The sequence below is a fragment of the Mesitornis unicolor genome, unplaced genomic scaffold (assembly GCF_000695765.1).
Source record: "Mesitornis unicolor isolate BGI_N332 unplaced genomic scaffold, ASM69576v1 scaffold19768, whole genome shotgun sequence".
NCBI classification, from domain to species: domain Eukaryota; kingdom Metazoa; phylum Chordata; class Aves; order Mesitornithiformes; family Mesitornithidae; genus Mesitornis; species Mesitornis unicolor.
The window spans coordinates 8,100-23,662 of record NW_010200014.1 but is presented as its reverse complement, the minus strand read 5'-3'; the positions used below and the strand labels follow the sequence as shown (position 1 = coordinate 23,662).

The window sequence follows — 15,563 nt, the reverse complement described above, 5'->3', positions numbered from 1 at the left end:
TGCTGCATTTTGTCGTGATGCCTAAGTTCTTGCAAATCTCACAGAGGAGACAGGAAATCAGATAACAAGAGAGATGTTACTAGGTCTCCTCAAAACTAAAACATTGGAGCTTGTGCTTTGTTTGGCACCAAAGAGTTCAGATACAAAACCCAGGATTTCCAGGTCTCATTGATTCTGATGCTCTTTTGACTATTCACTTTTAATTGCAGTTTTGGGGAAAAACATACATTTATTTATCTGTTTATTTAATCAGTAAACACTGCTTTAAATATGTGGAACAGTGTTTTGACTTAATATTATTTGACCTGAGTTTAGGATAGCTTTGATCTTCCTCCTGTTGCATCCTTTAGAAAGTTAACCAAGGTACGCACTTTGCTGTGGTTTTCACCTTTTCCAGTTTTCAAGAGTGGCTATTCAGATCCTCGGTTATCTTCTCCTTCCACTTCCCTTGTTTTCTCTCAGAGGAATTATCCTAAAGCATTCTTCCTATTTGAATAGCAGTATTACAAGGAGTCAGAAGGAAAAGATAATTTCCTATATACCTTCCTAAATATTTTGTGTCATTTCCCTCTGCTGCCACCTTTATGTTCTTCCTTTCTGACTCTGTGTTTACCATCCTTTTAGTTTTTTTCTCTAATAAAGCAGTCTGGGATTATCTGGAAAACCACTTTGACTTCCATTACAGAATATTTTGTAGTGGTATCGGCTGATTTGCTTGCCATCACCTCAGGCCCTCACAAAAAGTCTCTGTGTCACACATCCTGGGCTGTGCCACATGTTGGTCTTGTACCACAGCCCTCAGAGCTAAGCCTAGTGCAGTGTGAGAAAGGGTAATAAAGATCTAGAAACTAAATGCCAACGTGTCTGGGATATCAGGGCAAAATATGAACATTTAGTGCTCTGTGCTTTTCTTAAGGCCCAACATAGTTTTTTTGACCGTGCTATGTGAAGTACACTGTCTTAGGATTTTTCATAAAGAGCTGTTGTGGCTGTGTCTAAATTAATATTTATTAATTTAGGTTGAGTGAGTAAGACTGGGTTTTAATGCTTACCAGCCCTTACTAAGGGGTTTAGAAGTTGGTGTGGGTCACTTGCATTTCATGCAGTTATGTCTCTACGGAGTTTGCAAAAGTTTAAGTGAAGTGACTGTAAGCTGGTGTAATTTACATGAGTATCAATTATTAAATGCAAGTCCTGAAATAGGGGATTACGGTGGATAAAAGGAGTAGGTATCTAAGGGGTTGCAGTAGCTCTAGGTCCAGCTGAGAGAGACTTGGTGATGTGGTGATGAAGATAAACTCACATTATCCTCTTAAGGATGCCCTTTGTAATACTGTTAATAGGGGCTGTGTTGAACATCAGCACATCAGAGGATATTTTGGCTTCTAGAGTGGCCCAGTATGAGCTGATTTTGTAACAGTACATCTTTTGTTTGGGTGTGTGTGCTACCCATTGTAGTGTAACTGTACAAAATTATACTCTGGAGGGGATCTCATACTTACCATTGACAGCCATCAGTTAGTGATGAAGAAAAACTGGTAACTACACAGTATTCAAGTATTTGCAGAGTTTTTAAAAATATTTTGAGAGTTAAAAAAAATAATTCCATTGATCAGTATTTGAAAATAAGGCTGAGACTTTTTTCTCCCTCCAGAATAGATTTCTTCTCTCTTTCTCTCCTCATCTCTCTTAAATTTCGTTACAATCCCCACTCCTGGGCTGTGCGTACACTTTTGATTGACTGGTTGCTTTATTCATTTGCTCCAGTCAGAGAGAAGCCTGCCTTGATTTCAGACCTTGGCTAAAGGACAGGCAGGAACAGTTGAAGTAAAACTATTTGAAAGAAGAATGTAACCGTGGAAAATGTAATAATATTCTGGGGCCAAGTAAACATAATGCTGTGTGGAGATGAACACTAGCAGCATGTGACAGTTTACCAGTCACCAGCTTACCAGTTGAGAGTGTCAGTTTGCAGCCGTTCGCCCTGTAATGGTCAGTGAGATCTGATTAGGTTGTTTGCCTTCTAGATCTCCAGAAGATTTAGAATATCTTTCAGGAACATGTCCACACATTGATGTTTGCCCCCAAGTAACTTGCAAAATTCGTTTTCAAGGAAGTGGAAGTACAACTGACTCTTCTATGTGAGAAGTAATGCCAACATCATGCTAGAGTAATACATATATTTGTTTTTCCTTACAAAAAACATTCTTACATTATTTAGAGGCTGACAATTTTAAATACATTCCTAGCTGTTGTATGTTATCTGCAGTATAGTTTGCACGTTGACAGACCTATCGATTGCCATGAAATTTGTTGAAAATAGCTAGGTTCTACAAATGTACAGATTGGAAATTATCCATGGGCTGTTAATGCCCAGTGGCTCTAGATTGAAAGTTATTATAAAAAACAGATGTAGGTATTTCCTGATTCCAGAAGATGCTGATACTTATCTTTGTCTTTGTGTTTTGTTCTTTAGTGAAATAGAAGATGAATTCAGCTGAAATCACTGATGATGATGAAGGTAAAATATTGTCCTTTGTGTAATTTATGATCAGGCAAAAATACTTGTTGAATAAAAGCCTTTGTAGCCCGATAGAGAATGCACTTGGATCAAGACAAATTACATTAGCGGATTTTAAAAAGCAATCTAAAACACGCTGTTATCTTTGTTACATTATCTCGTTATATTTTCTGCTCTATGTCCTTCCTCCCTCTCAAAGAAATCTTCATTCTGTAACTTTGTTTATACTTTAGACTCTTCTTTGTGGAGGAAACTGTCATTTACTGGATGACTGAATGGTTCCTAACATAATAAAAGCTTGATTTTGGAATGTCCTCAGCATACACTTATCGTTTAAGTCATAAAAAATAATTGTGTTCTTCAAAACACTTTTTTATAAAAAGAAACAAACCACAAAAGATTGCATTAAGGGTGTCATGGTTTTCTGGAGAGAGTGCTTCATCTTTCTAAACCTTCTCTTTTTCCAGTAAAAATTCCTAAAAAAAATGTTGTGAAAGTAGAAACAGAAAATGAAGATGAAGCTCTAGACTGCTCGGTAACATCCAGATCTGCTGAGAAACACTCACTGGATGGCGCAGTTACTTGCCTACAGGATTCCAACAAACGGAAACAGACCTCACTTGGTTGTGATGGTTCAGGGAGCCAGCCAGATGTCTTACCCAGTGTGAAGAAAAGACGCTTTACACAAGAGGTGACTTCTCTATACATGACTGTGTGATTTTTCTGTTCATATTTCTTAGGCTAAATTCATTGCTGCTATAAGCAAAATGCAAGTCATTTAACTAGATTTGCATTGGTAATGAGTTTGAGGCAAATACGGCTAATCTTAACCCAGTTTGCACACATACTTGTCTGGGTATTTCTTTAAATAACATGGGAGCAATCGTATCTATGAAATACAGTTTTAGGTTAATTGATTCATGTGAAGTATATTTTTGTTGTTTGTCAGAGAACGTAGATAGCAGGTAGTGATTTGGATTAACTGAGCATGACTCTGATTACAGTCCCTCTCATGTCACACAGTCCTGCAGCTGGATCCTCAGTGGTAGAATCAAGGCTGTAATTCTTCCTTCTGTGACATAGATTTCATTGTCAGTGAGACAAGTATAAATTTGTGTATTATTTGAAAGATAAAAATGCAGGGATGCAGAAGACTTCAGCATGTCAAGAGCAGAAAATATTACAACTTGCGGTGCAGCATCCCACTTGTAACAATCCAGGTGGTGTCCAGCCAGTGAAGGAGATGCCCAGTCTCTTCCGTTACCCTGTTCTAGTGTTTCATCTCACTAGCAATTGGAGATTAATTCATTAATCTTAGCTGAAACTGAGCAAGTTTCTTTTTGTCATTGTTCTTTTCAGCAGGGAGATCATTGATCATCTGTTCCTAGAAAAGTCTTCTGCACATGGGAAAATTGGTGTGATTTTGTTCCCCTTCAGCCCTTCATTTCCAAGACTAAAATTCTGTTTCTTCAGCTCTTCTTCAGGAATGACCTTATATTTTTGTTTGGTTTGAGATTCCTGAAAGGGTAGTGTCCAGTGCTGGATAGTCACATCTCTTCTAACACCCTCTAGGGGAGTATAATGACCTCCTGTTTTTCACACTCAGCACTTTATTAAAATAACCTAGATTCAAATTCATCCTCTTTTGAATAACTTCAGGCCCTGGGTTATATTTAGTTTATGACCTACTCTTATGCACATATCCTTTTCTGCTGTTCTGCTACCTAGCCAGTTATTCCGTGTTGTTTTTGTGCATTTCATTTCTCCTTTCTAGCTATAGCTCTTCATATTTCTTTTTCTTGACTGTCATCTCTCTGACTTCTCGGGGCTGTTTTTTACCTTGAATGCCTGTGGTAGGTAGGTTTTAATCTTATTACATGGTTTCTTTCTTTTCCTTTTTGTTTCTCTTTTTACAGTTGTTTTACTTACATTCAAATTCTTAAAAGAGCTTCATAATGGTCTCTGAACTGTGCTTGCTTTGGATATTACTGTTTGCTGTTTGCCTTTAATAAATTTTTTAATTTAATTTGAAATTATTTATTAAATAACTTTGGACTTGTAATATCAGAAAGTGACCCAGTAACAACGATGAAAATTCATTCTTAACTGACCCCAATGAATCAGCATGTTGAGTTAAAATAACTGACCAGAAATAGTCCTCAATCCTAACAACATTTTTAAAGTTCATTAGTACCAATATTTTGTTTTAGTTGATGACTTCATTAACTGTTTAAACAGAGTACAAAATGTTAATTATTTTTGAGAATATTGTGCTTGTAGTATATTTTTACTACACACCAGATAGGCATTTTTGTATGATATAAGCAGAGCTGTACTTTTTAACGTTACATAACTGCACTGTGGGGCTGGTTATATTACTAAATGACTTCTATAAGAAGACATTTGGCTTTTGAAAAATTCTGATTGCTACGTCATAACCAAAAATTAATTATCCCCAATTTTCTTTAAAAAAAAAAGGTATACAAGATTGTAAATTTTAAAAGTTTATGTGCAAGACATTTTCAAGTTCTCCTGTGGTTGATGGAATAATTTTGTGTGTTTCATACTTCTTTACTCACATGCTAGAATATTATGCTCTGTATTCTTACAGATATTTAGACTTTTTTACTGGACATAATAAAGGTCATAATTAGCTGGACTTTAGCATTGAACAGAGCAATAACTAAACAACTTTTAAAACTTGGCTTAAGACTCCAAGAGATAATGTGAGGGACTATGTCACAATCATTTATATTGGTTGAAGTTTACCAAAATACTGCGTTTTGCAAATGTTAAAAGTATGTATATAGTATAAAAACTTGCTGCGCAAAATGTAGTATAAGAAGTAGCAGTTTTATGTACATTGAGTCTCATGGAACAGTATCTTTGCTTATTTTTTGATGGCATATTAAAACTGGTCATCTTAAATTGGATGTGAAAAAAATTTATGTTTAAGGATCAGTGTTACAGAAAACTGGGAGAATTTATGAAAAGCCATGTATTTATGCTGTGGATAGTGCTGTTCCCAGCTGGAAACTGCATAAAGACAAGATAATTAAAAGAAAAAGGCAAGAAAACAAGAATGCATCTGAAATAGAAAATACTTAAATATAGGCCCAAATGTGTTGTCATCTGTTAGTCAAAGACTGTCTGTGTTTCTGAAATGCAGATAGCAAAATCTGTCCTGCAGCCAGGTCCAAGCACTGTGAGCTGCATTAGTGAAAGGGCAGAAGTTCTGCTGCCATCACAGCAGAAATCTGCTCTTGTTCTTAGTATGAACACTTCTCCAAAGCACTGTGTCCGAAACTGAGGATGCAAATTTTCACAAAACTCACTGCCAAAGTGTAATAAGATACTTAAGACAATGGATTTGTGCTGTTTATTACACATTTTAGTATTGCTCTAGCCTGGCTCTGTGTGTGATGCGTGCAGTAGTAGAAGCTGCCCCCACATTGCCAAGTTTTATTATAAAGTTAATTAGGGAAAAGGTTCAGCGGGAGTTCTGATGAGAACTGACAGATGACTAGTGACCCATGGCAAGCTATTTAGTAGAGAAGGAATTGAATGAGTCATATTCTGTATGTAAAGGAATATTTGGAATATTCTGTGAACAGGAGTGTTAATGGAAGAGCTAGCTACTAAGGTAGCAGATCTCACAGTATGTGTAAGAAATGTATTCTCCAGAATTGCAGTTTTGTCTTTTTATTCTGATCTAAAATGGTAAAAGAAATTTGTAATTCAGTCTGGATGTCTAACACAGGAGCAGAACTACATTTTTTGTCAGTGGAGATTTTCATGACCTGCTTTCAGGTGATAACTGTTTGGGAAAGCTCTCTTGCCACCTGGAATTACCTCTTTTTCTCCACTGACAAGTATAGGTGGTGTGTGACAACTTCAGTGTAGGAGCCTACAGTTAGGTGTGGGCAGTGTGCATCACAGCTCACAATTGGGTCCCTTGTGTTCTAGTCACAAAGAGCTAATTTAGTTAGGGTATATCATACCACTTGCTGGGGTAAAAGTCATCCTTTCATAGCTGGTGGTGTCACAGGACTGTGGTTCATTGCTGTCGTCATAGCAAACGTGCTTTAATATGAGTGGGAGTGTAGGGATGGTCTTCTAAATGAGGGCTGGAAGTCAGGTGTCCTGGGCACCACCTTGGCTAGGGATTCTGCACATAGTGAAATACATTGCATTTGCATTATGTTTTCATTTTATCATCTGTCCATCCACACAGCTTTGCATGTGAAATCAGGAGATTTCAAGTGTAGTTTCACATGATGTGAATGAGAGCAGAACTTGGAAACACAACTTCAATTTAATTGAGTCTGCTGGTTTCTAAATTTGGAGTGGAAACCAGCTTGTTCTTTCTGAGCCTCTTTTGAATATACATTGCATTAGAAACTAAAAAGTAATTAGATTCAGTGTGTCACCGCAGTAACCAGATGCTGAGTGTGAGTACACATAGGGACCAGATTAATTTCATGAGTGTTACAGTTCTGTTTTTTTCAGAAAGGAAATTTAATTCAAATTCCTCACTGTAGGAGGTAGTACGGCCTTCACTAGAATTTCAAATTGCTTGTGGCTCTCAGCTCAGACCTCAAGTCTCTGTTCCATTTGGTTTAATACTTGATTGCAAATTGAAGTGGTTTTCATCTAAGTAATGTGGAACAAGCCAAGCAAATGTTTCAGTACAGTCTTCACTAAAATCTGTGTTTTCTCCTGTTTGAACTCTGTATGTTGGATTTTGACTCTGTTGTTTCTACTTAACTTCCTAAGAATTATTTGCGGTATCCATGTGTTTGCAAAAAAGTCCAACCCACTCAAGCCCTGCATATTTGCTGTGAGTTGATGAAAATGCTTGCTTCCCATTTCCATCAATGAGAAAGAGTTAAAAATTGAGTACATTAATTCCTTAAGAGCTCATTTTTATATAAATAATTTAGAAAACTAGAAACCCATGAGCCTAAACTTTCCTTCCTTCCAGAAACAAAGAAATCTTCCCTTTTCAAAAAGACAATAACAAGGTATTTTTAACTTTGTTTTTAAGTTTTTATTCTTTAAATAGAATACTTCTTCAAAACATGTTTAGAACTTGATTAGGAGTTGTACACCATTATAAAGATTAAAAAAACCCTATATAAACCTTTGACATCAGAAAGCAGAGAATAAGCGTAATTTTGGTGTCTTATAGCCTTTGTGGTATTTTCAAAAGCTGACCAAAAGAGAGTGCTGGAACGTTAAATGCAGTTGTTGGAGGGAGTGGCAAGGTCACAGGATGAGGAGTCAGAAAATGTAGATTCTATTCTTGGCTCTGTTGCTGACTTGTTGCCACCCAAATTCTCTACAACCCAAGATCCTCATATGCAAGGTGAAGCATAATGATACCTAATTTGGGAGAGTATTTAGAGCTCTCTGAGTAGAGTACTAAGGATTATTACTGCATTTCTCTTCCATGCAGAAAGCCATGAGCGAAAACAAAAAAATTAAAAACCTAAATAATACTTCACTGTATTCTTATTTTTATTTTTCTTAGTGAATTTATTAATTTTGATGTGTTTAACACAACTAAGTCCTCTAGAGAAAATTTGATTTTGCATATTTATGTAACAATGCTTGCTTAAGGGTCACATATTTATAGCTAATATTTTTAAGGCAGTCTTACTAATACAATATTTATTCATTCAAAGGGCCCCCTTTCAAACATGAAGAACAGAGATACTGGCTCACCCACTCAGGTAAATGCAGAACAGCCAAACAAGAACAAGAATCCTAACGTAACGTGGCTCTGTGAAGAAGAATCCTTCAGTGACATAACCACTCCGTCTTACAAAAAACCTCTCTATGGCATCTCACACAAGATCACGGAGAAGAAAAACCCACCAGGAGCAGAGCAGTTTGCTTCTTACGAATTGTTTGAAAAAATCAACCCCAGCAGTCCCTCGCCTCTTCGGACTTTGAATGATCAACGCAAAAGGGACTCAGCTGCAGCCATTGCTGTAACAGCGGCCACTGCTGATTCTGACCCAAATATATATTCTTTGATACAGAAAATGTTTTACACGCTTAACACCCTCAATACCAATATGACTCAACTTCACAGTAAAGTTGACCTGTTGTCTCTAGAGGTTAGCAGAATTAAAAAGCAAGTCAGTCCAGCGGAGTCCGTTGCAGACTTCAAGCCTCCCCCCGAGTACCAGCTGACTTCGGCGGAGCTCAAACAAATCATGGATCAGAGCACATCAGGCGGAGACTTAGCTTGCAGGTTGCTAGTGCAGCTCTTCCCAGAGCTCTTCAGTGACGATGAGTTCAGCAGAAGCTGCAGTGCATGCGGCTTTCTCAACAAAAGGAAACTTGAATCTCTTCATCTGCAGCTTATCCGTAACTACGTGGAAGTTTGTTACCCTTCCGTGAAGAATACAGCTGTGTGGCAGGTGGAGTGTTTGCCTCAAGTCAATGATTTTTTCAATAGATTTTGGGCTCAAAGGGAAATGGAAAACAGTCAGCAGAATGTGCAGTCGTCCAGTTTTTATGAAACTGAGCAGGTTGAATCCTCTCATTTCATGGAGGATAAAGAGCAGGAGGAAGCTTTGTCCTTGGACAGGAGTAACGCCATTGCCTCAGATTACATGCTGGATGCTCAGGATCTCAATGAATTTTTAGATGAAGCTTCTTCTCCAGGGGAATTTTCTGTTTTTTTGTTACACAGATTGTTTCCAGAACTCTTTGACCACAGAAAATTAGCTGAAAGGTACAGCTGCTATGGAGACTCGGGGAAACAGCTGCTGGATCCTCATCGGCTTCAGATAATCCGTAGGTACACTGAAATTTACTTTCCAGATGTGCAAGAAGAGGAAGCCTGGTTGCAGCAATGTGTTCAGCGAATAAATGATGAGCTTGAAAATGCGTATATGGATGGAAGTGAATGCGATCAGATGAGAGATGACTGTTACGATTCTTCTAGTTTACCAGATGATGTATCAATCATCAAAGTGGAAGACAGTTTTGAATATGAAAAACCTGGCAGACGCTCAAAAAAAATTTGGCTTGTACCCATAGACTTTGACAAACTTGACTTTCCCCCTCCCGATTTTGATGTCCCTGTCCCGGATTACCTGTTGAATAAAGAACAGATTAAAAGCATATATGAAAGCAGTCTTTCCATAGGCAACTTTGCCTCTCGACTGCTTGTTCTCTTATTTCCTGAACTGTTTACTCATGAAAACTTACGGAAGCAATACAACTGTAGTGGGTCTTTAGGCAAGAAGCAGCTCGACCCCACTAGAATTAAATTAATTCGACATTATGTGCAGATACTGTACCCCAGAGCAAAGAATGACAGAGTGTGGACATTGGAGTTTGTTGGGAAGCTTGACGAGAGGTGTCGACGAAGAGACACGGAGCAAAGGCGCTCGTACCAACAGCAACGGAAAATCCACGTGCCAGGGCCTGACAGGAGGGAATTTCTCACCTATGCAATAAACCCGGAGAGGTTTCGAGAAGAATTCGAAGGGCCGCCGCTGCCACCAGAAAGAAGCAGCAAGGATTTTTGCAAGATACCACTCGATGAACTTGTTGTTCCTAATCCAGACTTCCCTGTGCCTTCTCTGTATTTGCTGTCTGACAAGGAGGTAAGAGAGATAGTGCAGCAGAGTCTGTCAGTTGGCAACTTTGCTGCCAGGCTTCTCGTAAGACTTTTACTCCAGAGAATCTCAGACTGCAATACAACCATTCAGGTGCTTGTAACAAAAAACAGCTCGATCCTATCAGACTGAGACTGATCCGTCATTACGTGGAGGCAGTTTACCCCGTGGAGAAAATGGAAGAAGTGTGGCATTATGAATGTATACCGAGCATTGATGAAAGATGCCGGCGTCCTAACAGAAAAAAGTGTGATATACTGAAAAAAGCAAAGAAAGCAAAAAAGTGACAGGCTCTTTAAATTCCTAAGACTTTGACCACTAAGTTATTGTCAGGATTATGCTTTGGTTTAGACTGGGGCCTGTTGGGAGCTGAGGGTGCTCAGCATCTAGGACAGTCAGGCACTAAGTTTGTTGCGTTTTAATGTGTGCGTCACATCTACATGGGCACCGCAGCAGTGGGAAGTGGCTTACTACGTTTGTACATGTGTAAAGACATCAGTGGTAGAGCTATCAACGACTTGCTAAGAGCGTGATTTTCACTGGTGCAAATACATGTATTGAAACTGTGTTACTCCACTCCCCATTTCTGCATCTTCCTTTTTTATCATTTTCTGATAATGAAGAAGTTTTTTTTTTTAAATCATTGTGCTCTTCAGGGGCAGTTTTTCATTATACCCTTATAAACAGTCTTGTAATTTAAACTTAATTTAAATTTGAAAGTGCCATGTTCATTGGAAATCATTGGAATATTACACTTTGCTTCTACAGTAATTGTAGCTTCACATTTGTTTTGTTCTTGATGATACTGAGATACTGAAAATAATAATACTGTGTCAAAGAATGGGTCAGAATGGTGTCATTTGCATTTTTGACTGTTACCCAGGTTTTATTTCTAAAACCAGGAATTAACTGTGGAAGAATTAAGATGTGAGCATAGATACAATGTGAATGTTTTGTTTTTAATGCTGACACCACAAGCTTGATCCTGCCCCTGTGAGTTCTCTTTCTGTTTTGTCTGGTGTCACTGCTGGCGTGACCGAGGATGGCTCATCTGAGTAAAGCCAGCAGAACCAACCCAAGCCTATACCCGTGGAATGTCTTGCCATCGCCTGCTTGCCACTCGATTTGTAAAATAACAAAGACAGCAACAACAAAAAGACCCAAAACAAGAACTTAGAAAACTTTCAGGCCTTACTCTCTATCAAAATCATGATTCCAAAGGTTTCCAGTACCCATACTGAATTGCATATGTAAAAAGTACATGCAAAGATTGGGTTTGTGATGGAATTAAGTGTTTCAGGGTCCCCACTTACGAGCTGTGGTAATGTAACTTACTCTTTGCATGAATGCAGTACCATCTGGGTCTTTTGGGTGTAGAGGTGTTGAACTCTCTCACTTTGCCAAATTGATTTAGTGTAATTAGTAGCTGTTTGGATGCATAACTGTGTATGTATAACTTAGGTTCATACGGTCAAGTTTGCATCATTAATATGTTCAAGTGTAACAAAGAAAACCCAGAACCCAGTGTGAATTTGCTGTATGATTTGTCACTGGAGATTGCTGCTTTAAGACTAATTTTAATGTCTTTTTTTTAACCCGTTTTAATACTGATAGAAATGGTGGGAGAGAGTCAGCCATGGCTTTAAGACGGTAAAGGCAGCGATCACTTGCCTACCATTGCTTGAACACCTTGGAGCAATTGTTGATGTTCTCTGTGGTCTTTTTTTGTTGTTTACTTAGATGGGTCATAGTATGAAATTTTAAGTCAGTTCCAGTGTAATTTTTCTATTTTAGCATTTGTAAGAAAGTACAAAATACTTGATATTTTTACTTCAGATTTTTAGAAATTATTGTTCTTAGAGTCATATCGATCCCTTTCTTTTAAAGCAAAACAAAATGTTTTTTCTAATGGCAAGAACTAGTAAAAGTATTATGTTAAACCAGGAGTAAATCATAATAGATAGTAGCATTTGCTCGTTTCCCCCCTATGCTAGCAACATTCTCAAAGAATGTACGAAGAAAGTCATGAATGTACTAAATACACTGATACTGTTTATATCCATTTAAATGTTTCCTGTTGGTTTAAATAATAGCAGACCATGCACAAAATGGATATCAGAGCAAATATGGCTATAATAAAATGAAAACTTTTTACCAAAGATAAAGAACTGATACCACAATGTCTGCATCTTATCTTTCATTTTAGTGCAGAAATTTAGCAAATTGAATGTATCAGAAACCAAGACTTTCTCTTGTAATTGTATGCTACCTAGCACCTCTGTGAAATTTTTTACATGCACTTTTATGGGAGATATAAAATGACAAAAACTATTAACAGCTGCTTAATTTGTTGTTGCGAATGGCTGGCCAGAAGGTAAGAAATATAATTATATTTTCTTATCTTAATGTCATACACGTTTCACCACTTAGTGATGGCGAAGATCCCAGAAGAATTCCATATATAATAAACGTCTGTACAATTGACGGATATTACTTGCTAGCATGCAAATTTGAGACATACTGGCTTTTACTGTAGATGTTGACGTTAAATCAAAAATACAGTCCATTCGTATTATCTACTAAATAGTGGGGGAAAAAACCAGTTTTTACCTTCAAAAATTACATTTTTGAAAATGGGTATAGAAAGATTTTCCTTGGGTTTTTTTTCTTTTAACTTCTGTCTAATTACTGTGTACATTCCTTTTATCTCACCCTTCACAACCCCTTTCATGATTCGTTTGATTGTATGTTTTATAACTGGTATCAAGAAAATACAGGCATATGAATAGTGACATAGTTCACTAATGAAAGCTCTTGCAGTACATCTGAAGTGCAGCCACTTCATCCAGTTGGTCAGTCTTGTAAATAAATTAAAAGTATATTATTTTCATACAAGAGGAATGTTGTCTGGTGATTGCTTGAGTACGAGCAGGATTTTTTTCATATAAAGTCTGTTACTGAGATCTCCGATAACTTTAGTTAGTCAGGCAATACATAAATGAAAATATCCTGGCTTGATGCAGCCATTTTAAAAGATTTCTCTGTCTTTCAGACTTTTTTTGTTTCAAAATGACAAGTTCGTTCTTTTAAAGTGGGGCTGTGATAGGAAGATTGGTAGATATTGAAGTGTTTGGAACATACATAGCCATGCACACACTGACTTCCTGTGGATGAACATGACTTTCTACCTACCAGGTCAGTAAACCCTGATAAGGTGAATATCAAGTGTTTCTATCTGCTTCTTATAGTTTAAATATATCGGCTTTGGATAAGCATTGAACAGCCACTTCTAACAGCTGTCTAAAAGAAACAGTGTAATATATCATAGCTCCATATTTTGGTGTCTTACCCATTTTCTACAAATTAAGTACTTGCTTAGAAGCCCTGTAAAAGATGCAAAATAGCACATCAAAAGGGAGATCAACTCTGCATCAGTTTATTGCCCATTAACTGTATTCAGCTGACAGAATCAACAAGAAGTTTGCAGATGAGAAAAACTTTTACTTGAAGTCAACCGCTTTGTTACGCTAACCTATTACAGCCACCGAAGTGTTTCATGTTCTAGGAAATGTTTGTGACTGTTTTCTCTTTTCTTCAAAAAGCATATAATTTATTTCTAGATACATTTTTAAAAATCTGTCATTTGTCTCTTCAATTATTTTTTTCACCTTTATATTATAGCAGGAGAAACATAGAGGTGTGTGCTAGATGCTCTACAAAGGCACACCAGGTCTCATTTCATCCTGGAAGGGGCTAACATGAATTCTGCAGCCCTAAGAAGTACGGAAAATAGTCTGCAGGGTTTACTAATAATTCATTCAGATTTTGTTTTACTCATTAAAGAGATGTAAAACAGCTGGAAAATTTCATGTCTTAAGCTTGCCCATACTGAGGATGGGGCATAAATTGACAAGTGTTCTTACTTACCATGCATATTTTAGTTGGGAGAATAAGCATGGCAGGTTCAAGCTTATGATTTTTCTGAGTAAATCAAACAAATTCCATCATTGTCATTGCCAAAATTTCTTCACTTCCTGAGTTTGCTTTTCTGATGTTTTCCATTTTTACTGCAACTCAGTTGGCCCCAAGTCAGGTACAAGTATTTCTCAGTAACACGCTGAAAACTTCTTTTTAAGCGTGCTTGAAGTTGTTTAAAATTAATAGGTGAAGTTATGGTTTATTTCCTTCTTTTAATTCTCTTAGGATTGTTTTTTCTAAGAAAGAAAAAAATCCCCCTTTGTTTATCTTCATTCTTTCCTACCTACCTTTTTGCCCTAGTAAATATTAAGAGAGAAGAATTTCGAGTAGTAACTGCTTTTGCAATCTTGTTTTTACCCCTTCCATTATAAAAATAACTCATCTAAACTTCTCACTGTTAGTGACAGTTTTAATTTCTTATGGAAATTTCTTAACAGATACATAATACTCATAATTATCTTTGTCTCACAGCTCATACAAACCCTGCTCTGAGCTCATCTCTCCTGCAGCACAGTCTTTGTTGGCTGGAGGAGCTGCCCTGGCTTGGCCAGTCGCAGTGCTGGAAGCAGATGACTCCTAACAAAATCAAAACTCCATCATATACACAGCATTTTCCTCATGTCTCATCTGATCATCAGGAGATTAGCCCATACGCTGTATTATTTTTATCCAGCATATTCCTTTTGTTTTTTGTCATTTTCTAGATGCTGTGTTTTCTAGTTAGTGGCCATAAAAGCCTGTGGCATGGCCAGACCACCTGCTTTCTCCATTGCCTGATCTGTTCCATGATGGGGCTGTGGTCCCCACTGAGCATTTTTCTTTCATTAACGATTCAGAAAGAAGAACTTTGATTCTCACAGGAAGGGAAGTGCTGTAATAGAAGGGAAATAAAGCTGTTCTGGAGAATATGACCTGTTCTTTTCCCACTTCTCCCCTTTCTCCTCCCTCCAAAGACAAACATGAATACAACAAATTTGTTTATTTTTTACTAGGTTTTTCTTATTTTCTTTTTTTAAAAAAATATGGGCAGAATCACCATATGTCAAATCACACTAAAATTTGTGTTAATAGATGGAAGCAAAACAAATTGTGACTACTGAAGACTGGAGGAAGATCAGCTAATTAATACACACACACACGTGCGCACACGCGCGTCAAGTAATCATTCCCAGTTTTCTTCACCAATTTCGTTATGTCAAAATAACTGTTTGTCATTGTTTCAAGAGGCATTTTGTAGTGGTGTGTGTTGGTGCTCACTTCCCTGGGAGGCAAAATACCTCTTTAATTAATCTTTAATTAATCTTTAATTTACACTTTCAGGATTGCACTACTCTGGTTAAGGTAATGTGTTCGTAAGTGCTTCATAAGGTAGTGTGTTAGCAAGGTCTACAAATGTTTCCTGTGAAAAGAAAATCCTGAGGTAC

At 37.4% G+C, this 15,563-nt stretch overlaps 1 protein-coding gene across 1 annotated transcript; it reads left to right on the top strand.

The window, feature by feature from the left end:
* The first annotated feature begins 2,487 nt into the window (after positions 1–2,487).
* On the top strand, positions 2,488–10,448 carry BEND3 (BEN domain containing 3). The gene is given in 4 exon segments (XM_010189619.1): positions 2,488–2,521; positions 2,989–3,212; positions 8,209–10,210; positions 10,213–10,448. Coding segments are annotated over 4 exon segments (2,496 nt in total).
* Positions 10,449–15,563: the final 5,115 nt, after the last annotated feature.